Source organism: Cervus elaphus, chromosome 15, assembly GCF_910594005.1.
Source record: "Cervus elaphus chromosome 15, mCerEla1.1, whole genome shotgun sequence".
NCBI classification, from domain to species: Eukaryota; Metazoa; Chordata; class Mammalia; order Artiodactyla; family Cervidae; genus Cervus; species Cervus elaphus.
Window position 1 is genome coordinate 27,910,485 of NC_057829.1, and position 27,587 is coordinate 27,938,071.

The following is a 27,587-nucleotide window of genomic DNA, read 5'->3' on the forward strand; positions in this document are numbered from 1 at the left end:
AGTTAGACCACCAGAAAGCATCATACCCTTGGTTTAGTTTCCCACTAAAAAATTTGTACCAGGTTATATTTCATGTTCAGTTCAGTTCAGTCACTGAGTCGTGTCCAACTCTTTGCTACCCCATTAACTGCAGCACACCAGGCCTCCCTGTCTAGCACCAACTCCCAGAGTCCACCCAAACCCATGTCCATTGAGTCGGTGATGCCATCCAACCATCTCATCCTCTGTTGTCCCTTTCTCCTCCTGCCCTCAATCTTTCCCAACATCAGGGTCTTTTCCAATGAGTCAGCTCTTCGCATCAGGTGGCCAAAGTATTGGAGTTGCAGCTTCAGCATCAGTCCTTCCAATGAATACACAGGACTGATTTCCTTTAGGATGGACTGGTTGGATCTCCTTGCAGTCCAAGCGACTCTCTAGAGTCTTCTCCAACACCACAGTTCAAAAGCATCAATTCTCTGGTGCTCAACTTTCTTTATAGTCCAACTCTCACATCCATACATGACCACTGGAAAAACCATAGCCTTGACTAGATAGACCTTTGTGGACAAAGTAACATCTCTGCTTTTAATATGCTGTCTCGGTTGGTCATAACTTTCCTCCAAGCAGTAAGCGTCTTTTAATTTCATGGCTGCACTCACCATCTGCAGTGATTCTGGAGCCCAGAAAAATAAAGTCAGCCAGTTTCCACTGTTTCCCCATCTATTTGCCATGAAGTGATGGGACCGGATGCCATGATCTTAGTTTTCTGAATGTTGAGCTTTAAGCCAACTTTTTCACTCTCTTCTTTCACTTTCATCAAGAGGCTCTTTAATTCCTCTTCACTTTCTGCCATAAGGGTGGTGTCATCTGCATATCTGAGGTTATTGATATTTCTTCCGGCAATCTTGATTTCAGCCAGTGCTTCCTCCAGCCCAGCGTTTCTCATGATGTACTCTGCATATAAATTAAATAAGCAGGGTGACAATATGCAGCCTTGATGTACTCCTTTTCCTATTTGGAACCAGTTTGTTGTTCCATGTCCAGTTCTGACTGTTGCTTCCTGACCTGCATATAGGATTCTCAAGAGGCAGGTCAGGTGGTCTGGTATTCCCATCTCTTGAAGAATTTCCCATAGTTTATTGTGATCCACACAGTCAAAGGCTTTGGCATAGTCAATAAAGCAGAAATAGATGTTTTGCTGGAACTCTCTTGCTTTTTCGATGATCCAGCGGATGTTGGCAATTTGACCTCTGGTTCCTCTGCCTTTTCTAAAACCAGCTTGAACATCTGGAAGGTCACGGTTCATGTACTGCTGAAGCCTGGCTTGGAGAACTTTGAGCATTACTTTACTAGCGTGTGAGATGAGTGCAATTATGCAGTAGTTTGAGCATTCTTTGGCATTGCCCTTCTTTGGGATTGGAATGAAAACTGACCTTTTCCAGTCCTGTGGCCACTGCTGAGTTTTCCAAATTTGCTGGCACATTGAGTGCAGCACTTTCACAGCATCATCTTTCAGGATTTGAAATAGCTCAACTGGAATTCCATCACCTCCACTAGCTTTGTTCGTAGTGATGCTTTCTAGGATGTCTGGCTCTAGGTGAGTGATCACACCATCATGATTATCTGGGTCATGAAGATCTTTTTTGTATAGTTCTGTGTATTCTTGCCACCTTTTCTTAATATCTTCTGCTTCTGTTAGGTCCCTACCATTTCTGTCCTTTATTGAGGCCATCTTTGCATGAAATGTTCCCTCGGCATCTCTAATTTTCTTGGAAGAGATCGCTAGTCTTTCCCATTCTGTTGTTTTCCTCTTTTTCTTTGCATTGATCAGTGAGGAAGGAGTTCTTATCTCTCCTTGCTATTCTTTGGAACTCTGCATTCAAATGGGAATATCTTTCCTTTTCTCCTTTGCTTTTCGCTTCCCTTCTTTTCACAGTTATTTCTAAGGCCTCCTCAGACAGTCATTTTGCTTTTTTGCATTTCTTTTTCTTGGGGATGGTCTTGATTCCTGTCTTCTGTACAATGTCACGAACCTCCATCCATAGTTCATCAGGCACTCTTGTCTGTTCAGATCTAGTCCCTTAAATCTATCTCTCACTTCCACTGTATAGTCATAAGGGATTTGATTTAGCTCATACCTGAATGGTCTAGTGGTTTTCTCCACTTTCTTCAATTTCAGTCTGAATTTGGCAATAAGGAGTTCATGACCTGAGCCACAGTCAGCTCCCGGTCTTGTTTTTGCTGACTGTATAGAGCTGCTTCATCTTTGGCTGCAAAGAATATAATCAGTCTGATTTCAGTGTTGACCATCTGGTGATGTCCATGTGTAGAGTCTTCTCTTTGTTGTTGGAAGAGGGTGTTTGCTATGACCAGTGCGTTCTCTTGACAGAACTCTATTAGCCTTTGCCCTGCTTCATTCCGTACTCCAAGGCCAAATGTGCCTGTTACTCCAGGTGTTTCTTGACTTCCTACTTTTGCATTCCAGTCCCCTATAATGAAAAGGACATCCTTTTAGGGTGTTAGTTCTAGAAGGTCTTATAGGTCTTCATAGAACTGTTCAACGTCAGCCTCTTCAGCATTACTGGTCGGGACATAGACTTGGATTACCGTGATATTGAATAGTTTGTCACACTCACATGAACAATGTTTTTTTATCTTCTGCAAAACTCCTGTTAAAGACACTGCTCATCATCATTCTTGGGTTCTTTATGCTAAGATTTACACAAATTTTTCTTGGACTGAGAGCCAGAAAAGGATTCTCTCCCCCAAAACTGTTACGCTTCTTTTTATCAGATAAGAACTTTAACAACTGGTGTGTTCCTTTTTGGAATTTAGTTCACATATACTGATGCTTGAAAACAGCACTAAATTTTAATGTTCTAAGCACAATTACTATCTTACCTCAGTTTCTAGATAGAATTTTCTTCCCATTCCATCTTTATGGTTTCTAATCTGTCTGACTTTAACATTTCTTTTGTATATTCGTCCTCACTCTAAACTACGTCAAACCCTTGGAATTAAATGGGGCACCAAAAACAAAACACTGCAACAGGACCCAAACTCTGCCTTACGAGCGGAAATAGAAACTCTTTCAACATATCTCTAGGATTTATCAAGAGAGAGAATTAAAGAGCAGTAAAGAAAAATGCTGATAAATGCTCTTTGTCTTGGTGACCAAACTATTCCACCTGGGACATCAGTGAGCATACTTTACAATGGAGACACATCCAAGGCAATTATTAGGAACATTTGCCCATGGGTATTTTTCCTTTTCTTCTCTCCTCATTCTTCTCCCTTTTTAACTTATTTGGTTTTACTTCAGGCCCACTGGGAACACTTAGGTATGAGCTGAGTGATACGGAAGCTAAAGAAGAGTTGCATATTTGTCAGATTATATACTCAGAGCCATTGCACTGTTTGTGTTTCACATCTCACAAAGAAAAGTCACAAGGGACACATTTGAGCATCAGTACTTACCTAACACCGTGAATAATTCATCTGAAATCTACACAGCTACATGAGCCTTAAGCTTAAGAACTGAAATCAAACTTCTATTTCTGGTAAGTAACATCCCTTAAACTCAATTATCACCCCCAAATTTGAAATGAATGTTCAACCACCCATTTCTTTAAAATATTTATATATATCACCACAGTTTTAATTAAACTCCGATACGGCCACATTTATTTAATACCTCAATTTAAAAAGCCATCAAATTAAGCTACAGCATGTTATATGAAAGATTGAAGGCAGGAGAAGGAGACAACAGAGGACCAGATGGTTAGATGGCATCACTGATTCAATGGACATTAGTTTGAGCAAGCTCTGGGAGATGGTGAAGGACAGGGAAGCCTGGCGTGCTTCAGTCCATGGGGTCACAAAGAGTAGGACACGACTGAGCGAATGAACAACCACAAATTCATTGCCAGTGTTTTCCATTTTTACATTTTAATTTGAAATCTTTACATCATAAAAGGCTCAGATTAGAAATGCCATTATTTATTGACATTTTTTCTTAGCATACCAAGTACAAAGAATGAGATCAAAGATCAAGAATAGTGAAGAAAAAGAAAGTAGATGATGCAATTTACACCAGGGCTTTATTATACGTGTCTTTTTTTTTTCAAAGGAGACCTTTCTTTTGGGCTTCCCTGGTGGCTCAGACAGTAAAGCATCTGTCTGTAATGCGGGAGACCAGGGTTCAATCCCTGGATTGGGAAGATCCCCTGGAGAAGGAAATGGCAGCCCACTCCAGTACTCTTGCCTGGAAAATCCCATGGACAGAGCAGCCTGGTAGGCTACAGTCCATGGGGTCACAAAGAGTCAGACACAACTGAGTGACTTCACTTTCACTTTTCTTTCTTTTAGGAGACTCAGGTATATTGAGACAAATAACCAATACTGATTATCATCCCCCTAGCCAATCAGGTAAATTAATTTTGCACTATATACTTTTTAAACAAGTGTATGTGGCAGAGAAGGTGAGAGAAGGTGGCTGGAAAGGCTTGCTTTACTTGTTGGTTTCAAATCTTACCAGCTTTTTGAAAAGAGCATCTTCAAAAATTTTTGCCTGCACTGCAGATTTTTGGCAGGGTAATGTGTCCTATTTCAAAAGCTTTGCTGAATTTGAAAAACTACAATTACTGTTTTCATCCTGTCATGTCAAAAATTCTTAGTAACTATTAAGGCTGCTCTTCATTCCCTATGCACACCAACCCTGACATGCTTAAAGGGTTCAGATTTGGCATTTAGTCACAAAAGGCACCAACAAACATAAAAGGGAAGAACTCAGCTAAATCCTCACATGGTTCAGGATAAAGCTTCCATGATTAAAATCCTGTGACCTGATTTTCATAAAGTAAAAAAACAAATACTTCTTTAAACAATATTTTATCTGCCTTTAATTTTTTTCTTAGCAGGATTATCCTAATGACAGCCAAAAACTGCAGCTGCTTCCAGTTCTATTTAACAAAAAGTAATCTGGGATGTTAAAAGTATCAGAATTGATTTTTAAACAAGGTAAAATGGCTCTGCTTCATAAAGTAAAGCATAAAATTTTATTTTATGCAAGGAAAACTATAAATATCTAATTACAAACATCGTTATTTTGAATTTTAGGTAAGATGAGAGAGAAAATAGTTATTTCCATCACTAAGCAAAGAACAAGACAAAGTATTCGTTGCTGTTTGAACTTCAGAAAGAACAGGTAGCTGCAAACCTGATCAGCTTATGATTTTACTCAAGAAAAATATTTTGTCTTCAAAATAATTAATGGAAAGAATGAGAACGGGCTGACAGATAAGTCTCTGTACTACAGTTTCATATACAACATCAGGTCAGTTCAGTTACTCAGTCATGTCCGACTCTTTGTGACCCCATGGACTGCAGCACACCAGGCCTCCCTGTCCATCGCCAACTCCCGGAGTTCACTCAAACTCGTGTCCATTAAGTCAGTGATGCCATCCGGCTATCTCATCCTCTGTGTACCCTTCTCCTGCCTTCAATCTTTCCCAGCATCAGGGTCTTTTCAAATGAGTCAGTTCTTCACATCAGGTGGCCAAAGAATTGGAGTTTCAGCTTCAGCATCAGTCCTTCCAATGAATATTCAGGACTGATTTTCTTTAGGACGGACTGGCTGGATCTCCTTGCATATACAACATAACTACAGAAAAATTTAAATCATTTTACCTTGTTTTACCCAATGAATCAGGTAGCCCATTTCTACAAGACCATGTCAGAATAGGATGGGACCTGTATTTTATAACTGCATAAAAATAAAATTATTCAAGTGAGTAAATTTTCAAATTGCTCTTGTTCTGCATCAATCTTATGTGAAAAGAGTAAAGGAAGGGGTCAGTGGGGAGAGATGATCCTTTGAAACAGAGCTGTTAGATCAGATGTATATACAAGTTAAAATATTACAGTAAAAAAGAATAAGAAGTCAGCCATCAGAACAGCAATGTTTTCCCTGTCCAGACTGCTTGGATAGTTTTTGGTATCCTTATTGACTCAAACAAAATTACCTGTATTTGAAAAAAAAAAGAAAAAGTCTGCTGCATTTCTGAAATACAATGAAGACTCTCCTAGGGAATCATCTTATAATGTCTGAGTAACTGTGGTAAACACAATAAAAGCCCTCCAAAGATGCCCATGTTCTCCTCTTTGGATTTGTAAATACACTAGTTCAAATACAGCAAAGACGGTTTTGCAGATGTGATTAAGGCTAAGGAATTTGAGGTGGGGAGATTTTTCTGCATTACCTGCGTAGGTTCAATTAAATTACATGCATCCTTAAAAGCAGAGAACTTGTCCCTGCTGTGGCCAGAGAGAGAGATGTGGTAACATACGGAGAGCCAAACAGATGCAATGTTGTTAGTTTTGAAGGAGGAGGAAGGAGGCTACTAGTCGAGGAATGTGGTGGCCTCTAAAAGCAGGACTTCAAAGGCAAGCAAACAGATTCTCCCCTGGAGCCTCCAGAAAGGTACACAACCCTGACAGTAACTTGATTATAGCTCAGTGAATCCTGTATCAGACTTCTGCCCCACAGAACTATAGGATTATAAATTTGTGTGGTTTTAAGCTACCAATCTTGGAGTAATACATTACAGCAGCACAGAAAACTAATACACTCGTACAGATAATGAAGAGAATTTCTTCTTTGACAAAGAAATGGGATATCCTGTTAAAGAATAAAAACTACCTAGTGGATTAGCAAAATTTTAGGTAGAGCCTTTCCATACAAATAAATATGTAAATATATGCTTTAAATCCACTTTAAACCTTTCACAGGAGAAACCCAATGTTAAATGTTACAAATGGGTCAGTCAATAAATCTTGTTCCCATGTCACCCAGCTCCCTAGGCCAAAAACAAATCTGTGATACTAGAAAAAAAGGCCAGTACAGGGCAACCACTCTCCCCACTCCTCTGGATTACTCACTCAATGAAGTCCTCTTTACACTGCTGTAGCATCTCACATGTCTGCTGGATCTCTTGCTCACTCAAAAGCACCAACATCCCAATAGTTAGGTGAAGCTTTTTAGGATTCTGGAAAATGCTGCTATCAACCCCATGATCCTGTTATCAAAGGGAGAAAAACAAGAAACTCAGCCCATAAAAACTAAATGGCAGGAACAGAACTGAGCAGAAAGAAATAAACTCACACATCCATGACTTTTCAACCAGGGTGCCAGGACAATTTAGTGGGGAAAGAAGAGTCTCTTCAACAAATGATACTGGGACAACTGAATACCTACACACAAAAGAACGAAATTGAACCCATACCTTATGCTATATACAAAACCTGTATCAAAATGGATCGATGATATAGGAGCCAAAAACCATATAATCACAAAACTCCTAAAAGACAGGAAAATCTTCATGACCTTGGATTTGGCAACAGATTCTGAGATATGATACCAGTAGTATGGCAACAAAAGGAAAATTAGGCAAATCAAACTTCATACGTTAAAACTTTTGTGTATCAAAGGACTATCAAGAAAGTAAAAAAGACAGCTTAAAGAATGGGAGAAGTATTTGTAAACCATATACCTGATAAGGGTCATACAGTAGGCATAATATATAAAGAACACTTACATAGCTCAACAACTAAAAGACAACTCAATTTAAAAAACAGAAAAAGGACTTGAGTAAACATTTCTCAAACAAATACAAATGGCTAACGACTACATGAAGATGTTCAGTGTCTTCAGCCATTAAGGGAAATTCAAGTCAAAACTACAATGAGGTGCCATTTCACACCCATCAGGCTGGTTATAACCGAAAGAGTGGAAAACACCAGGTGCTGGCAAGGATGTGTATCAGGGCTATGGGATTCCCTTTAGGGGTGATAAAAACATTTGAAATGTTACAGAATTGGTAGTTGCACAACACTGCTAATGTACAAAATGCCACTGAATCATTCATTTTAAAATGGTTAATTTTATGTTAGATGAATTTCACTTCAATAAAGTAATATTTTTTAAAAACTGAACTGGTAGCTTGACAAAATGGTATGCCCAGGAAAAACAGAATGCTACCTAATTATAGACTCTAATAATCTTTTGTTCCTCATTGGCTTTTAATTAGTTCAGAGCAACTGGGCCTCTTATGGTCTTACCCAAAGATAATATACTGTTTATAAAAGACAGTTTTTATCTTAGCAAACACTGCAGTATTTATAGGTAAAATATTGTGTTAAGAACAAACTGTCCCCAAGCAAAGATGGGTGAAAAATGAATTCAGAGAAATATCTAGACACTGGAGTTGCCACATCAAATATGGTCATCCTTTTCTGGCATCATCATTCCTTGCACTTAAAACTTTTGTCTCTGAAAGCAGAAAAAGTAAATATATTTACGAACCCCACTGTCACTTTTAAAAAGACATAAAATTCACTTAGCATACAACTAACCATTTTAGGGTGACAGTTGAGTGGTATTTCGTGTATTCACAATGTTGTACAACTGCCAGCTCTCTTTAGTTTCAACACTTTTTCAGCACCCCATAAAAACACTTCATACTTATTAAATAATCACTGTCTTATTTCTTATCACTTATCCTCTGGTAACCTCTAGTTTGCTTTTTATCTCTTTGGAGTTTTGGTACTCTAGATATGGCAAATAAAACAAATCATACTAAATACAACCTTTTCGTCTGGCTTCTTTCACTTGGCATGCTTTCAAACTTCATTCAAGTTAAAGCATATATCAGTACTTCATTCCTTTTAATGGCTGAATAATATTCCAGTGTATGCATATAACACACAATTTGATTATCCATTTAACTCTTGATGGCCATTAGGGTTGATTCCATCTTTTGGCTAGTATCATGAATAACGCTGCTTTAAAAAACATTTGTGTATAAGTTTCATGTTGAAATATGTTTTAGATCTTTGGGATATACACTAAGGAGTGGAATTGCTGGGTCCTATGGTAACTCTATGTTTAACTTATTGAGGAATCACCAAACTGTTTACCACAGGAACTGAACAATTTTACATTCCAAGTAGCAATGTATGAAGGTACCTATTTCTCTACACCTTCACTAATACTTAATATTTTCCTTTTTAAATTTCATTATAGTCATCCTAGTAGGTATAAAATGGTATTGCATCTACCATGAGGTGGTCTTGATCTGCTTTTCACTATTGACCAATGATGCCGAACATCTTCATATGTCCCTGTTGGACATTTGTACATCTCCTTTGCCTATTTTCTGTCTTTTTATTGTTGAATTATAAGGATTCTCTATATATTCTGATACTAGTCCCATATCAAATCATGAATCCCTTTTGAAGGTAATTAGGTCTCAACTTTCATTAAACTCATTTTGCAAATAAAGTAAAGAATGAGCTGCTGTAACTCATGGCAGAATCTGTCATTTTAGAAAGGCAAGCAAAGTCCCCCAAATGATGCCAATATGCACAACCCTATCGCAAACTAGAACTGAGAACTGATCCCCTAGTAATAAGATCTAATATTTTCTAAGCCCTTTACTCTGCCCTAAGCATTTCTTACAAACTTTATATAGCCAAATATCTTGTGAGCAAAGTAGTAGTATTCACTGTTCACAGATGAGGAAAACTGAGGCAAAGAGAAATAAAGCCACTTTCCCAAAGAAACACTGGTAGGAAGCAATGAAGCTAAAATTCAAACCCAGGTAGTCAGGTCCCAAAGCCTATACTTTTGATCAATATTACACTGCCTCTCCAGTAATAGTTGCCCTGAAAGAGCTGGAACAATGTGGCTATCACCCAGAGGCAAAGCCTTACACATTTCAATAAAACTCACACAATAAATGGGTCTGATCACCAGACTAGTCCTGAAAATAAGACAAATCTCATAATTCCATGAAAAGAAAGGTAGTTTTAAAACTTGCCTTAAAAAAAAAAAAACTTGCCTTTTTTGAGATATGAGCATCAAAAGCATAATCCATAAAAGAAGAAAAAAAGGGTTAACTGAACCTGATCAAAGTTAAAAACTGTGCTTCAAAAGACACATTAGGAAAGTGAGAAGAGTAGCCACAGAGAGAAAAATTATTTGGGAGAAAAATATTTGCAAATCATATATCTGATAAATACAATTTTTTTAAGTTTTTAAAAATTCAGTAATAAAATGGATACACCATTCAACTTAAAAATGAGCAAAGTATCCATATAATTCACCAAAGAAGATATACTAATGGTTATACTAATGGCTAGCAAACATATGAAAAGACACTGAACATCGTTAGTCTATCAAAACCAAAATGAGATACCACTTCACATTCACTAGAATGACTATAATAAAAAAGACAGACAATAACAAGTGTTGGTGAGGATGTGGAGAAACTGAACTGCACATTGCTGGGAGGGTGTAAAATGATGCAGCCATTTTGGAAAAGTTTGGCAGTTCCTCAAAAAGTTAAACATGAAGTTTCAACACAACCCAGACATTTCACTCCTAGGACTTTACTTAAAAGAAATGAAAGCTTGAGTGCACGTACAGACTTGTAAGTGAACATCACAGCAGTATTATTTATAAAGGCCAAAAAATGGAAATAATCCAAATGTTTATTAACTGATGAGTGGATAAACAAAATTCAGTATAGAAATACAATGAAATACTACTGGGCAGCGGTAATAATATGAATAAACCAAAAAAACAATAGCCAAGTAAAAAAGCCAGATGCGAAAACTACATATTTTATGACTCCATTTATAAGAAATATCCAGAAAAGGCAGATCTATAGAGACTGAAAGACAGATGGTTGTCTGGGATTAGGCATAAGGGATCTTTTTAGAGTGACAGAAATGTTCTAAAAGTACATTTAGATTATGGTAATGATTGTACAACTCCGTAAATTTACCAAAAATGACTGAACCGTACACTTGAAAGGGGTGGGGTTTTGGTATGTAAACTATACTTCAATACAGCTGTTAAATATAAAAATGTGTATCTTTTCTTTTTAAGAGCATCTTAGCAATCCTGAAATAAGTTTTCTCCTATAACTCAATTATCATGGAATATTTTATTTGACCCTCTGATCAACTCTTGGTTGACCCTCTGGATTTGATGACTTCCCAAAGGTCTTTCAACATATGTTAAGAATACCATGTATATACAAAAATCTTCGTGGAAGGTAAGGTGTTACCTCAAATCGCTGAAGCAAATATCGTTTGTTAATAAATCATTACTAGGGCAACTGGATAGCCATTTAGAAAAAGAATAAAATTATACGTATTCACTGCACCAGACACAAGAATAAACTTCAAATTAAAGACTGAAATGTAAATAAACAAACTATACAAGGAAAAAAAAATGGGTAAATTCTTCTTTAACCTGAATGCAGAAAAAGGTTTTCAAACTAAGACTAGAAATTCAGATGGAGTAAGAGATAAGACAAATTTGATTATTTAAAAAGAGAAAACTTTTATATGGCAGAAAATAGCAAGCAAGTCAAAAGACAAACAATACACTAGATGAAAATATTACAATATATATCACAGATAAAGGGTTAATATCTCTAATATATAAAAGAACTTTCAAAAATCAAAGGAAAATGACTAAAATACTATTGCTATTAAGCAATGGACAAAAGACATAAACAAGACACTTCACAAAAATAAAAGTGACTCAAACATGGGAAGATGTACATGGTTATTCAAAAAAATTCCAATTCTCAGGAAATATATACTGAAGTATGAGTGTAAAGGGCTGTGACAAATGCAATGCACTTTATAAAAGTTCAGAAAGAATGAAAAAAGAGAAAGAGAGAATGATAAAGTAAAATATTAACAACAAGCAAATCTGAGTAAAGGGTACTATTCTCAGTCTTACAACTTTTCTGTGAGTTTAAAATTATTAGTATCCCAGTGCTACTGTAACCACAAACTTAGAGGTTTGAAAGTGAAAATCACTCAGTCGTGTCCAACTCTTTTCGACCCCATGGACTAAACAGTCCATGAAATTCTCCAGGCCAGAATACTGGAGTGGGTAGCCTATCCCTTCTCCAGCGGACTTTCCCGACCCAGGAATTGAATCATTCCTGCATCACAGGCAGATTCTTTACCAACTGAGCTATCAGGGAAGCCCACTTAGAGGTTTAAAAATAATACAAATGTATTATGTTACTATCTGGAAAAAAGAAGCTCAAGGACCTTTTCCCCTTACCTTATTCTCTGGGAGCCTACCACTCTAGTCAATTTGAATTCACTGGCCACAAAAAATGCCAAATACTGGGAAGCCAAACATAGATAATGTAAAAGAGCAAGAAAAGGAACAGATGGGATACCTAAAGGTCACATAATCTGAAGTCTCTGGGGGAATTCTGAGTCATAGGAGTTCTAACAGTCTTCAACTATACTGGAGATTATATAATGCATATGCAACCCTACCAGACAATCTTTTAATAAATGAAGAAACAACCTAAATTTTACCCTGCCTAGCAATGCCATATACCAAGAAAAGCTCTTTTCTTATTGAATTATCTAAGTTTAATGTGGAACCAAACAATCTTCAAGGCAATGGCATAAATCTCTAGAGTCACTGTTTTTCTTTGCTTGGAATATATCATATTCCTACCCGCAAGCCTCTTCACTGAAATGAATAAAGGCCAACAACAAATTCTTTACTCCAGGGGCTTAATTACACTGGGCCCTGCTCCAAGTTCACCATTACTCGGAGCTGGAACTATTTTACTTCATTAGGTTGGCCACCCAGGCTGGCGCCTGAAGATTCTAATGGTGATGACCTTCCACCCAGCAAGCAGAGGCAAAGGGTGAAGTAACAGGAATTCCCCAGGGCAGTTCTATCTAGACTGGGGGTGCGGGGCGTATTCTTTGCGGCTAAGCCACACCTATGAGCCTCAGTTTATTTGTTAAATAAGACCTCATCTAAGGAAAAAAACACATGCAAAAGCTACCTCCACAGAAGGCTCGTGTGCAGATCTAAGCCTGAGTTCAGAGTTCAACGTCAAGCTGTAACTCAGCATGCGTGCGTGCCAAGTTGCTTCAGTCATGTCCGACTCTTTGCGACGCTATGGACTGTAGCCCACCAAATTCCTCTGTCCATGGCATTTTCCATGCAGGAACACTGGAGTGGGTTGCCATGCCCTCCTCCAGGGGAATCTACCCAACCCAATATCAAACCCACATCTCTTATGCCTCCTGCATTGGCAGATGGATTCTTTACCAATTGTGCCACCTGGGAAGCCCAGAGCTCCACGATTTACTAGCAATCACCAATCACATGGTCACAGGCTCTTCACTGATCTCACTTTTAATCCAACCCTCAGGCTCCACGGGGGCAGAACTGCTGGCAGTCCTATCAGAATGAACAATTAACAAGGAAGAGTGAAATCCAACAATTGTCACGTTTGGGGAAAAGGCCAATAGATAGAAGTATGGATTAGCTCAGTTTTTTTTTTTTTTCTTTAAAGCCCTAATAAGTCTGCAGGATAGCAATGGAGATGGGATGGGATGAATGGAGAGCGTGGGATGAATTGAGAGAGGAGCATTGAAATATATACATTACCTAATCACATGTGAAATAGATAGCCAGAGGAAATCTGCTGTGTGATACTCTGTGACAACCTAGAGGGGTGGGATGGGGTGGCAGGTGGGAAGGAGGTTCAAGAGGAGAGGACATATGTATACTCTGTCTGATTCATGTTGATGTAAGGCAGAAACCAACTCAACACTGGAAAGCAATTATCCTCCAATTAAAAGTAAATAAAAGCAAAACAAAAAGCCCCAATAAGAATTCAAACTGATCTGTGTGGTTGGGATATAACATAGATATATCTGCCAGAGCTAGCAGCTAGCAGAAAGGAAGCCTCTCAGATTCAGATCCCAAAGGTCATGCTCAATTACATGAGTTAAGAATGCCTATGAACATGATCCAAACATGTAGCACAAAACATAATTTACAGCACGCTGCCTTGACAGTACATGCTGAGAGGCACAGACAAAAAAATAATCCTCCAATTATATTCACATATATCATCTTCCAGGAACTCCAGGTATAACAGAGGTTTGGGATTTAGCTACAAGTCTTTTAACCTGGAATATAGGGTCTCAGGTTCTAATTTCAGTGCAGTCATAAACCAGCTATGATCAGGCACACCATCTCACTTCTCTAGACCTTGATCTCCTTCTCTGTAAGATAAGCGAGATGGCCTAGTTTACTTCTAACTCAAAGGTCCTATAAGATTTGTTACATGCTTTCACAAAACCTATAAATAAGTACAAAACAGGTATTTGTGAGGTGTCCACCAATTCACTTCCTGATATTCTATGCAAAGAAAAAGAGGGAATAAGTATGGAAGCCTTCTCCTTCTATGCTCATTATATTTTCTTTTTTTATGGCCAAATCCCAGAAAATCACTCCTGGGTGAATGATATAAATCTCATTCACATAGAAGTTAGTCATATAGGCAGAGGCAGACTGGTAAAAAAAAAAAGAGCATTTGGTTTTGCAACCAGATAGGCCTACGGTCAAATTCTATTTCTGCCACTTATCAATATTACCTGAGGTGAGTTAGTCATTGCTCTGAAACTCAATTTCATCATCTCTAAAACAGACAACAAGGGTTGTGCTAAAGCCTCTGGAACACAGTAGTATGTATTAAGTACAGGTTTTACCCCTTCTTGCTTTTTATGTGACTCTGCAACACTCTAAATAAATGCCATCTTTACTCTTCCTTCTAAAGTACGGCCAAGAGCTAATCAGGCTCTGCTGAGTCATATCTATTCTTTAAGAATGTTCACAAAAGCTGATTTTGATTTGAGAGTCTCTATATGTTATGCTGTTATGTTGAATAAGCTTAGAAAACAGGGTTTTGACTCTTCTATCTTATCAATTCTATTCAGACATAATTACAGGAAAGAAGAGAGGCTCTTAAAAACAAAAAGCAAATATTCAAGGATCAGCTTTTACAGTGACCAGAAAAAATGAATGTTCTCACTTATTGTTTAAATATCTTTACCCATTAAAAAGGAGCAAAGATATCTCCCCTTCACTAAAGTATACATCTCTCTTAAGTTGATAAGCACAATGAGTACTCAAACCTACTTTTCTAAAAGCTTAACTAGTTCCTCCATAAGTTACTTGTTAAGTACCAGCTGGCAACCCACCCACCAACCTACATTTATTCCCAAAGACAATGATCACTTACACATTAGTGGTGAGTTAATGGTAAACCTCCTGTTCAGGTTAGACCCTCATCTCCTACATGGTAACCTGTAATATTATTACAAGAGCAAAAGTCTTCCTTCAAGACTGTTCAAGTGTGGCCTCCCTTATTAAGCCTTTTCCAAACACTGGGGAATCTCTCCTCTGGGCACCCACTGTTCTTCCCTCTAATAGCACTTAACTCTCAGTACTGGAACTCCTTCTGTAAGAACACTATTTCCCCCCACTAGAATATGGGATCCATATTCAAGTAAAGGTAAAGATCCAAGGTAAAGTCCATTGTTCGTACAAAATATGTACAAAATATATAGTCTGACCAATAATAGATGTTTAAAAAGTAGTTAATGAATGAATAAAAGATAAACACAACCACCATCTCCATCCAAATGGTGCACTATATGAATCTTGTTATTATAACATCTCCTTTTCTGACTTTCCCATCTAACAAAAGACCTCAGGAGTTCACAACTTTTATTACAATCAAAGACAACCACAGGCACACCCTGTTTAATTGTGCTTCGCTTTACTGTGCTTCACAGATATGTTTTTTACAAATTGAGGTTTTGTAGCAACTCTGAGTGGAGCAAGACTATTGGCACCGTTTTTCAAACATTATTTTTAATCAAGATATATATGCTTTTAGACACAAAACTGGGAAACCAAAAAATGCATGTGACTCACTTTATTATAATATTCACTTTATTGCAGTTGTCTGGAACCAAACCTGCAATATCTCTAAGGTATGTCTGTTATCTGTCTTCATTCTAAATTAGTTCACAAGATAATTATAAATCCTGCAGCTCCCTTTCCACATGAAAAATCCTAAATTATACACTAAAGCTTTTATATATAAATTTTCTTCTTCAGTGAATAATACTAAATGGAAAAAAATGATCCTAACTTGGGGAGAGGAGATGAACCCCAGATCCAACAGCCATTTCTGCCCAGTGTCAGCCTTCAGACTACAATATGAGCGGAATGATGTAGTTTCTGGTCTATAACCTATTCAGATTCTCCAGGCAGCTGAAAAAAGTCCCCTGTTGCTTCAGACAGATCTGTAAGCTTTCAGAATGCTCCACTGAACACAGTTTTGAATTATTATTTTTCATTACTGATGTGCTTTCTACTAGACCCTGCTGTGAGATAAAATGGAATTATAACAGCATTACTAGCTATAGATAGATTGAGAGATATACAGGGTTTTAATACATTATGCTTCTTGAACTTGCGGACAACGAGACATCTTTGAATCTTAATGCAAGATAGGAAACAGTGAAAAAGTGCAGTTTATCTGCAGATCACACAGATGAAAATACCTTGCTGATGTCTGTGAGTAGCTAAATCCTGCATTAAATACTCAGGCTTAGGGAGCTGAAGCACAAGGATGACGGTGATAATGTCTGTAGTCAAACAACATTTCTTACATAATTGATCAGCAGAAAAGAAAATGATTTCAGGAAACATTATTCTAAAAGGTAAATACAGGGTTTCCTTAAGAGAGTCAAGGGTGAGATTAAGGACAAGCATACTATCAAATAAAGAAAGAAAAGGGGCCCATTATTTTAAGGGAGAAAAGAATTCTAGGAAGGGTGAGGGAAGGGAAGGATGAAACCTGGGAGTAGAAAAGTCGTCTGCTGAATCAAAAATATGACCTTTACCACAATGTTTTTAAAATGAACATGAATAGCTATGATAGGCAGAATTTTAAGAATGACCTTCAAAGACCCTTAACCTCGTAGAATCCCCTTTGACTGTGGATAGAACCTATGAATGTGATATCACTGATTATACTATATTATATGGCACAGCTGACCTTAATATAGGCAGATTATCCCAGTAAGTCTGATCTATACACATGAGCTCTTTATAAAGCAGAGTATTCTCTGGCTGGTGGCACAAGTCAGAGATATGAAGCACAAAAAGGACATGACAGAAACGAGAACAGCCACATGTCAAGGAAACAAGGACTTCAGACCTACAGCCACCAAGGAACTGAAATCAGCCAACAATGTGAATGAACTTGGAAGTGGATTCTCCTCCAGGGCCTCCAGATAAGAGATCAGTCTGGCCAATACCTTGATTTTGGCCTTGTGAGACTCTATGCAGAGAATGCCATAGAGTCCACCAGGTCTTCTGATCTACAAAACTACTACAATATTGTGAGATGATAAATGGGTGTGGTTTTAAACTGCTAAGACTGTGGTGATTTATTACATAGCAGTAGAAACCTAATATAGTAGAGCAAGATTTAAATGTAAACTAATAAATTCCTTTTTCAATATTACCTATATTCCTATTTCACCTCAGAGATCCCAAAAGAACTTCACATACTTGGCACAGCTACAAAGAAGGATAAATCCCCCTTCTCAAAGAAAGAAAAAAATTGATAATATCAATGAATTTTTAAAAGATAAAGAATCTCACCTCCTTCAGTCCCGATTCAGGAGTGAAGATGGATATGAACAGAAGTCCTTCTTTTTAACGTCTGATCCACATGATAACTTTTTTTTAACTACTAGGGAACAGAATATGATTTGGAGTTGAAAAACCCAAGCACAACTGGGAAGACTCTGTGGAGCTTTTTTGAATGCTCAGTGAACGAGTCGGTTGCTCAGTCATGTCCGACTCTTTGTGAACTCATGGACTATAGTCCACCAAGCTCCTCTGTCCATGGAATGAATTCACCAGGCAAGAATACTGGAGTGAGTAGCCATTCCCTTCTCCAGGGGATCTTCCCGACCCAGGGATCAAACCCAGTTCTCCTGCACTGGGGGCAGATTCTTTACCGTAGGAGCCACCGGGGAAGCCCATGCTGTGCAAATTACCACCCAACTCCAGTCAAGGTTGGACCCAAGGAAAATCTTGCTGAAAGACGGATGCAAGTGGTTACAGATGAGCAAAAGATCTTCAATTTAAACAGTTTTCGGAGTCTTTGTGGTTAAGGTTTTGTTTTTAGCCATGACGTGCAGCATGTGAGATCCTAGTCTCCCAACCAGGGGTTGAACCTGTGCCTCTTGCATTGGGAGCACAGTCTTAACCACTGGATCACCAGGAAAGCCCCTAAACAGGTTTTTTTTTTTTTTCCCCATTCAAATATTTTTCCACAGTGACTCCAAGAACTAATTTCATCTATCTGTTCTATTGGACTGTATAAACTGCAGCCATTACTAGGACCTACACAACTTTGCATCATCTATCCTGCTTAGCATGATGGACCTACTAGCTGTGGCACCTTGAGAAAATTATCTCTAAACTTCAGTTTCTTAATAAGTAAAATGGAAAAGCAATATCTAACTTAAAGGGATACACTGACGATGACACAAAATAAGAAAAGCAGGCACTGAGAACACTGTCTAGCATAATGCAAGAGCTATCTTTTTTTTATCAGATCAATTAAATGAATAAAGATAATGGTAAACCCAGCCTTGTTTACGATATTACAAATTATTACAAGAAAACATGTATGAATAGCAGCATTATTTATAAAAGCCCAAAGCAGAAACAACTCAAAATAATCACCAAGTGATGAAGGCATAAACGAAATGTGGTATAGCCATACAATGGAATATTACTTGGCCATTAGAAGAAATGAAGTAGCACTACATGATAAAACATGGATAAATCTTAAATACATTATAAATGAAAGATGTCCAGAGACAAAAGGCCACATACTGTATGAGTCCATTTCTATCAAATATTCAGAATAGGCAAATTCATAGAGACAGAAAGTAGATTAGTGATTGTTAGGGACTGGGAAGAGGGGGCAATCACACAAGAAGAATCAAGCTCTCGTTCCCAGACAGAAACACTAAATAAACAACATATGGACAAAAGTAGCTTTGAGAGAATGCTAGAAATGAGTTAAGAACCTGCAATTACCAAACAAATGCCTAACCAAAGGAAAACTGCACTCAAAATGGCAGGAACCCTCATGTTTTCTATCTATCCCTTGCCCTACACTCTGCCCTAGGACATCACAACAGATCAGAAGGAAGCCACCCAGTTTCTGCCTCTCCAACAGGGGAGAAGGAAGAGTGAAAGTGGTTTGCAACGTTCTGGCTTATTAGGAGGCTGCCTGAGGAACTGGTTTCTGTCTTGCCTAACTCGCAGTGCTGTTGGGGACAGAAGCATAGTCTGGCTACCAGGTTGGAGGCCACTGTAAGAAGTGTTACTTGCCTGCAGAGGGAGAAAAGGAACTACAAGAGATGGCAGATCTTTTGGTTACTGGGGACAAGAGATTACAGGCAGGAGAATGCAACAGACTAACTAAAGCGCTGAGGGGAGGCACAGGGTGAGACCTTAAGAGAAATTAAGATATTTTAAAGCAAACATGTATATATATATATGGGAGAAATGGAACAAAAGTACAAATACAGGGCAAAGAAAATGCATCCCCAGAAAAGGCTTCAGAGGACCCCCGAGATAAATCTGAGACAATTTAAGTATCAAAATAATTAAGCACAACAGTAAATTATAAGCCCTTGGAAAATAAAATTTACGAAATCACACCCATAACAAATAAATTTAAAAGTAAGGTGAGAAGAAAGGTCCCCTGCTTACAAATGAATGCAGAAAATCGAATCCTAAATGTAGACCAAATGCTAGAATCATTTTGCAAGCAACATGGTAAACATCAGGTAAGAATCACCAGTGGATGCTAAGCCTGAGGAAAATGCTGATGAGAAGAAGGATACAGCATCCAAGACCCATTCCAATCAAAAGTAAATAAATAAATAATTTTTAAAAAATATTCCAAAAGAAAAAGAATCCTATAACCAGTAAAAATTACCTTTCAAAAAAGAAGACGAATCTCATACAAAAAAAAAAACTGAAAGTGTATCCAGGACCAGCAAATTATAAGAAATCTTACAGAAAATTGTTTATAAATAGAAGCAAGATTAATGATAATTAGACAAAGGACAGAAGGGAGGAAAAAGATGACATATTGTGAGGTTCTTAAATTATACGTTAAGTGGTGTAATATTATTTGAAGGTGATGAATTAAATAAATATTGTAAACCTATGAACATTTACTAAAAAATAAAATGGTTGTAGCTAATAAGCCAACAGTGTCAAGAAAACGAAAGTTTTAAAAACCCTCAATCTAAAAAATGGTAGGAAAAAATGAACAAAGGAAAGATAAGACAAAAAAAAAATCACAAAATGGTAGACTTAAACCCACCTATGTCTACAACTACATTAAAAGTAAACAATCTAGTCATTCCACTTAAAAGGAAGAGATGACAGACCAGGTTTTTAAAAAAATCAATTATATGCTATCTTTAAGAAATCTACTTAGGGACTTTCTCGAGGTTCAGTGGTTAAGAATCTGCCTGACAATGCAGGGGACATGGGTTCAATTCCTGGCCTAGGAACTAAGATCCCACATGCCATGGGGCAACTAAGCCTGTGTACCACAACTAAACCCACATAACACAACTACTGAAGCCCAAGCACTCCAGAGACCATGCTCCGCAAGAAGAGCAGCTACCACAATGAGAAGCCTGGGCATGGCAACAGAGACTAGCCTCCGCTTGCTGCAACTAGAGAAAGTCTGAAACCATCAACGAAGACCCAGCACAGTCAAAAACAAATCAATTAATTTAAATATAATAAATAAAAGAATAAAAAAATATATACAATGAAAAATACAAATCAAAGCAAGCTGGAATGGCTATATTAATATCTAAAAAAGCAGATCTCAGAATAAGGAATATTGTCAGGGATAAAGAGGGACACTCCCTAATTATAAACGAACTGATCTGCCAAGAAGATATGAAAAAACTGTCACAACTGAAAGGAGGAATAGATGAATCTACAATTACTGTTGGAGATTTCAACAGTCCTCTCTCAGTAATTAACAGAACAAGGAGACAGAAAATCAATATGGATATACAAGACAATGATCACTAACAACTAGATGGTATATTTATAGTTTTATGGATCAATTAAAAAACATCAGAATACACATCCTTTTAAATGCACATAGAACATTTACCAAGATAGATAATATTCTGTAACAGAAAACAGGTACAAATGCATTTAAAAGAACTGATATCATACAGAATGTTATTTGACAAACAGAATCGAACTGTAAGTCAGTAACAGAGATATCTGTAATAATAACAAAAAAAAAAAGTAGAAAACTAAACAACATACTTCTAAATAACATGGATGAAATAAATCACAAGACTTATAACTGCAAATGAGTTGACAATTATCTCAAAAATGTTTACTTAAAATACTTTTAAAACACTAAAATACTAAGAAAAGTCTCAAATCAGTAATTTAAGTTACTACATTAAGCAACCAAAAAAAAGAGCAAATTAAATCCAAAGTTATGCTTAAGAAATGTAACAATACAGATAAAAACAGAAGTCAATGAAACAGAAAATGGACAAACAACAGAGAATAATCAATGGAACCAAAAGCTTTTTGTTGTTCTTGTTATAAGATCAATACAATTGATAAACCTCTTGCCAGAGAGATCAGGAATAAAAGACTAGACACAAATTACCAGTATCAGCAAGAAAAGAGGGAACATCACTTCAGGGCGACAGACATGAATAATAATAAAATATTATGAACACTTCCATCTAATGAAATTCAAAAACTGTAGATGAAACTAACAAATTCTCTCAAAGACACAAATTACAAAAACATACTCAAAAAGTAGATAATCTGGATAGTTCTAACTCGACTAAATAAATTTAATTCATAATTTAAAACCTTTTCAGAAGCTTACAATGTTATGAACCTCCATTCATCGTTCTCCAGACACTGTCTACCAGATCAAATCCCTTGAATCTATTCATCACCTCCACTGTATAATCATAAGGGATTTGATTTAGGTCATACCTGAATGGCCGAGTGGTTTTCCCTACTTTCTTCAATTTAAGCCTGAATTCTGCAATAAGGAGCTGATGATCTGAGACACAGTCAGCTCCAGGTCTTGTTTTTGCTGAGTATATAGAGGTTATCCATCTTCGGCTGCAAAGAATATAATCAACCTGGTGATGTCCATGTGTAGAGTTATCTCTTGTGTTGTTGGAAGAGGATATTTGCTATGCAGTATGTTTTCTTGGCAAAACTGTTAACCTTTACCCTGCTTCATTTTGTAGTCCAAGGCCAAACTTGCCTGTTACTCCAGGTATCTCTTGACTTCCAATTTTTGCATTCCAATACCCTCCAGTGAAAAGACATGTCTTTTTGGTGTTAGTTCTACAAGGTCTTGTAGATTTTCACAGAGCTGTTCCACTTCATCTTCTTCAGCATTAGTGGCTAGGGCCTAGACTTGGATTACTCTGATGTTGAATAGTTTGCCTTGGAAACAAACCAAGATCATTTTGTTGTTTTTGGGATTGCACCCACGTTCTGCATTTCAGACTCTTTCACTGACTATAAGGGCTACTCTATTTCTTCTAAGGGATTTCTTGCCCACAGTAGGAGATATAATGGTTATCTGAACAAAATTCACCCATTCCTGTCCATTTCAGTCCACTGATTCCTAAAATGTCAATGTTCACTCTTGCTATCTACTGCTTGACCACCTCCAATTTACCTTGATTCATGGACTTAACATTCCAGGTTCCTATCCAATATTGCTCTTTATAGCATCAGACTTTACTTTCAGCACCAGACACAGCTGAGAAAAAAAAAGAAGTGAAAGGCAAAGGAGAAACAAAAGATATACCTAACCGAACACAGAGTTCCAGTGAACAGCCAGGAGAGACAAGTCTTCTTAAGTGAACAATGCAAAGAAATAGAGGAAAACAACAGAATGGGAAAGACTAGAGATCTCTTCAAGAAAATCAGAGATACCAATCAAACATTTCATGCAAAGATGGGCAAGATAAAGGACAAAAATGGCAAGGATCTAACAGGAGCAGAAGGGATTAAGAAGAGTTGGCAAGAATACACAGAAGAACTATACCAAAAAGGTCTTAATGACTGAGATAACCACAATGGTGTGGTCACTCACCTAGAGCCAGACATCCTGGAATATGAAGTCAAGTGGGTCTTAGGAAGCAGTACTATAAACAAAGTTAGTGGAAGTGATGAAATTCCATCCAAGCTACTTCAAATCCTAAAAGATGATGCTGTTAAAGTAATGCATTCAGTTCAGTTCAGTTCAGTCGCTCAGCAGTGTCCAACTCTTTGCGATCCCATGAACCGCAGCACGCCAGGCCTCCCTGTCCAGCACCAACTCCCGGAGTCCACCCAAACCCATGTCCATTGAGTCGGTGATGCCATCCAACCATCTCATCCTCTGTTGTCCCTTTCTCCTCCTGCCCTCAATCTTTCCCAGCATCAGGGTCTTTTCCAATGAGTCAGCTCTTCGCATCAGGTGGCCAAAGTATTGGAGTTTCAGCCTCAGCATCAGTCTTACTAATGAACACCCAGGACTGATCTCCTTTAGGATGGACTGGTTGGATCTCCTTGCAGTCCAAGGGACTCTCTAGAGTCTTCTCCAACACCACAGTTCAAAAGCATCAATTCTTCGGCGTTCAGCTTTCTTTATAGTCCAACTCTCACATCCATACATGACCACTGGAAAAACCACAGCCCTGACTAGATAGACCTTTGTGGACAAAGTAATGTCTCTGCTTTTTAATATGTTGTCTAGGTTGGTCATAACTTTCCTTCCAAGGAGTAAGCGTCTTTTAATTTCATGGCTGCACTCACCATCTGCAGTGATTTTGGAGCCCAGAAAAATAAAGTCAGCCACTGTTTCCACTGTTTCCCCATCTATTTGCCATGAAGTGATGGGACCGGATGCCATGATCTTAGTTTTCTGAATGTTGAGCTTTAAGCCAACTTCTTCCCTCTCTTCTTTCACTTTCATCAAGAGGCTCTTTATTTTTTTTATTTTTCTTTTGTCAACCATTTTTTTTTTTTATTAGTTGGAGGCTAATTACTTCACAACATTTCAGTGGGTTTTGTCATACGTTGATATGAATCAGCCATAGATTTACACGTATTCCCCATCCTGATCCCCCCTCCCACCTCCCTCTCCACCCAATTCCTCTGGGTCTTCCCAGTGCACCAGGCCCGAGCACTTGTCTCATGCATCCCACCAGGGCTGGTGATCTGTTTCACCATAGATAATATACATGCTGTTCTTTTGAAACATCCCACCCTCACCTTCTCCCATAGAGTTCAAAAGTCTGTTCTGTACTTCTATGTCTCTTTTTCTGTTTTGCATATAGGGTTATCATTACCATCTTTCTAAATCAAGAGGCTCTTTAGTTCTTCTTCACTTTCTGCCATAAAGGTGGTGTCATTTGCATATCTGAGGTTACTGATATTTCTCCCGGCAATCTTGATTCCAGCCAGTGCTTCCTCTAGCCCAGCATTTCTCGTGATGTACTATGCATATAAGTTAAATAAGCCAGGTGACAATATACAGCCTTGACGTACTCCTTTTCCTATTTGGAACCAGTCCGTTGTTCCATGTCCAGTTCTGACTGTTGCTTCCTGACCTGCATATAGGATTCTCAAGAGGCAGGTCAGGTGGTCTGGTATTCCCATCTCTTGAAGAATTTTCCACACTTAACTGTGATCCACACAGTCAAAGGCTTTGGCATAGTCAATAAAGCAGAAATAGATGTCTTGCTGGAACTCTCTTGCTTTTTCCAGCAGATGTTGGCAATTTGATCTCTGGTTCCTCTGCCTTTTATAAAACCAGCTTGAACATCTCGAAGTTTACGGTTCACGTATTACTAAAGCCTGGCTTGGAGAATTTTGAGCATTACTTTGCTAGTGTGTGAGATGAGTGCAATTGTGCGGTAGTTTGAGCATTCTTTGGCATTGCCTTTCTTTGGGATTGGAATGAAAACTGACCTTTTCCAGTCCTGTGGCCACCGCTGAGTTTTCAAATTTCCTGGCATATTGAGTGCAGCACTTTCACAGCATCATCTTTTACAATCTGAAATAGCTCAACTGGAATTCCATCACCTCTACTAGCTTTGTTCGTAGTGATGCTTCTTAAGGCCCACTTGACTTCACATTCCAGGATGTCTGGCTCTAGGTGAGTGATCACACCATTGTGATTATCTGGGTCGTGAAGATCTTTTTTGTACTCAATGCATTCAATATGTCATCAAATTTGGAAAACTCAGCAGTGGCCACAGGACTGGAAAAAGTCTGTTTTCAATCAAATTCCAAAGAAAGGCAATGCCAAAGAATGTTCAAACTACTGCACAATTGCACTCATCTCACATGTTAGCAAAGTAATGCTCAAAATTCTTCAAGCTCAGCTTCAGCAGTATGTGAACCGAGAACCTCTAAACATACAAACTGGATTTGGAAAAGAAGGAGGAACCAGAGATCAAACTGCTAACATTCGTTGGATCACAAGAAAATCAAGGGAATTCCAGAAAACCATCTACTTCTGCTTTGTTGACTACACTAAAGTCTTTGACTGTGGATCACAACAACCTGTGGAAAATTCTTAAAAAGAAGGGAATACCAGATCACCTTACTTGCTTCCTGAGAAATCTGTATGCAGGACAAGAAGCAAGAGTTAGAACCTGACAGGGAACAACGGACTGGTTCAAAATTGGGAAAGAAGAACTTCAAGGCTATATATTGTCACCCTGCTTATTTAACTTATATGCAGAGTACATCATGTGAAATGCTGGGCTAGATGAATCACAAGCTGGAATCAAGATCAACAAGCTCAGATAAGCAGATGCACCACTCTAATGGCAGAAAGCAAAGAGGAACTAAAGAACATCTTGATGAAGGTGAAAGAGGAAAGTGAAAAAGTTGGCTTCAAATGCAACATTCAAAGAACTAAGATCATGAGTTTGAGCAAACTCCAGGAGATGGTGAAGGACAAGGAAGCCTGGTGTGCTACAGTCCATGTGGTCGCAGAGTCAGACAATAGAAACCTACATATCTAGATGGCTTCAATGATGAATTTTCTTAAACATTTAAGGAAAAATAATACCTATACAAACTTACATGAATTCAGAAAGTTAGAAGAGAACACTTCTTAACTCAGTTGACCAATCTGGTTTTTAATCAGATGGTTAGTACTATCCCTAATACCAAAACCAGATGAAGACTAAAAAAGTGATATAAATGAACTTATTTACAAAACAGAAATAGACTCAGACACAAAAAACAAATTTGTTTACCAGAAAGTACAGCAGGAGTGGCAGGTAAGAGTTAGGGATAATTTAGGAGTTTGGGATTAACATATACACACTATTATGTATAAAATAAATAAACCACAAGGACCTATTATATAGCATAGGGAACTAACTATATTCAATGTCTTGTAACAACCTATGATGGAAAAGAATCTGAAAAAGAATACACATATATACACACATATAACAATCACTGTGCTGCCCACCTGAAGCTGACACATACAGGTGAAAACATCACAAAAAAACTAAAACCAGTATCTCTTATGAACACAGATATAAAACTCCTTAATAATTAAGCTCTCGTAAATCAAATCCATCAAAATCCAGTTTTAGTATAAGTGTTGCTAAAGTGAGCACAAATCCAGGAAAATATAAAAACTATAATACATCAAAAATAAGTGAGGTTATCTAAAGAGCCAGACTGGCTTAATATTAAAAAAATTAATAAATGTGTGCTCGCTTCGGCAGCACATATACTAAAATTGGAACGATACAGAGAAGATTAGCATGGCCCCTGCGCAAGGATGACACGCAAATTCGTGAAGCGTTCCATATTTTTAATCCATGGCTGATTCATGTCAATGTATGGCAAAAACCACTACAATATTGTAAAGTAATTAGCCTCCAACTAATAAAAATAAATGAAAAAAGAAAAAGATTAAAAAAAAATTTGCACAACTAAAACTTCAGAAAAAAATTAATAAATGTAATCAAGTGTATTTATACTATGAAGGAAAATACATAAATCTCATATTAAAAAAGGTTAACAAAGTTTAATACTCAGTTGTGATTTTTTTTTTTAAACTCTCAGCAAACTATGAAGAGAATGGAATTTCCTTAACCGATAAAGAGCATCTGTAAAACTTAATAATAAAAGACTGAGGACTTCCCTGGCAATCCAGCAGTGAAGATGCAGCCCTTTCACTGCAACAAAACTAAGATCCCACATGCTCTGTGGTGTAGTCAAAAACATAATAACAGTAATAGTGAAAGACTGAGTACTGTTCCCCTAGGATAGAGAACTGCAGGTGCAGGAGGGCCAACAGGAGCCACCCCTCGCCCAAGATCAGGAGGGGCGGCCATGAGGAGCCACCCCTTTGTCCAAGGTCAGGAGGGGCGGCTGAGAGGAGACACCCCTCGTCCAAGGTCAGGAGGGGCGGCCGAGAGGCTCATCCAAGGTCAGGACGGGTGGCCGTGAGGAGACACCTCTCATCCAAGGTAAGAGAAACCCAAGTAAGACGGTAGGTGTTGCGAGAGGGCATCAGAGAGCAGACACA

General features: G+C 37.9%; 1 protein-coding gene and 1 non-coding gene across 8 annotated transcripts in view; one reads left to right on the forward strand and one right to left on the reverse strand.

Moving 5' to 3' along the window:
• Window positions 1-27,587, reverse strand: part of ASCC1 (activating signal cointegrator 1 complex subunit 1) — a 104,795-nt gene that overhangs the window by 56,720 nt on the left and 20,488 nt on the right. For all 7 annotated transcript variants that reach the window (XR_006345313.1, XR_006345312.1, XM_043925293.1 and 4 more), the window contains exon 6: window positions 6,919-7,055. Coding sequence is in view for 5 of the 7 variants with exons in the window: in XM_043925293.1 (XP_043781228.1) it covers window positions 6,919-7,055 (137 nt within the window). In the remaining 2 variants the exon portion in view is untranslated. The remainder of the gene's footprint in view (window positions 1-6,918; window positions 7,056-27,587) is intronic.
• On the forward strand, window positions 26,763-26,869 carry LOC122709671. The gene has a single exon (XR_006345646.1). It is a non-coding gene; the product is annotated as a U6 spliceosomal RNA (small nuclear RNA).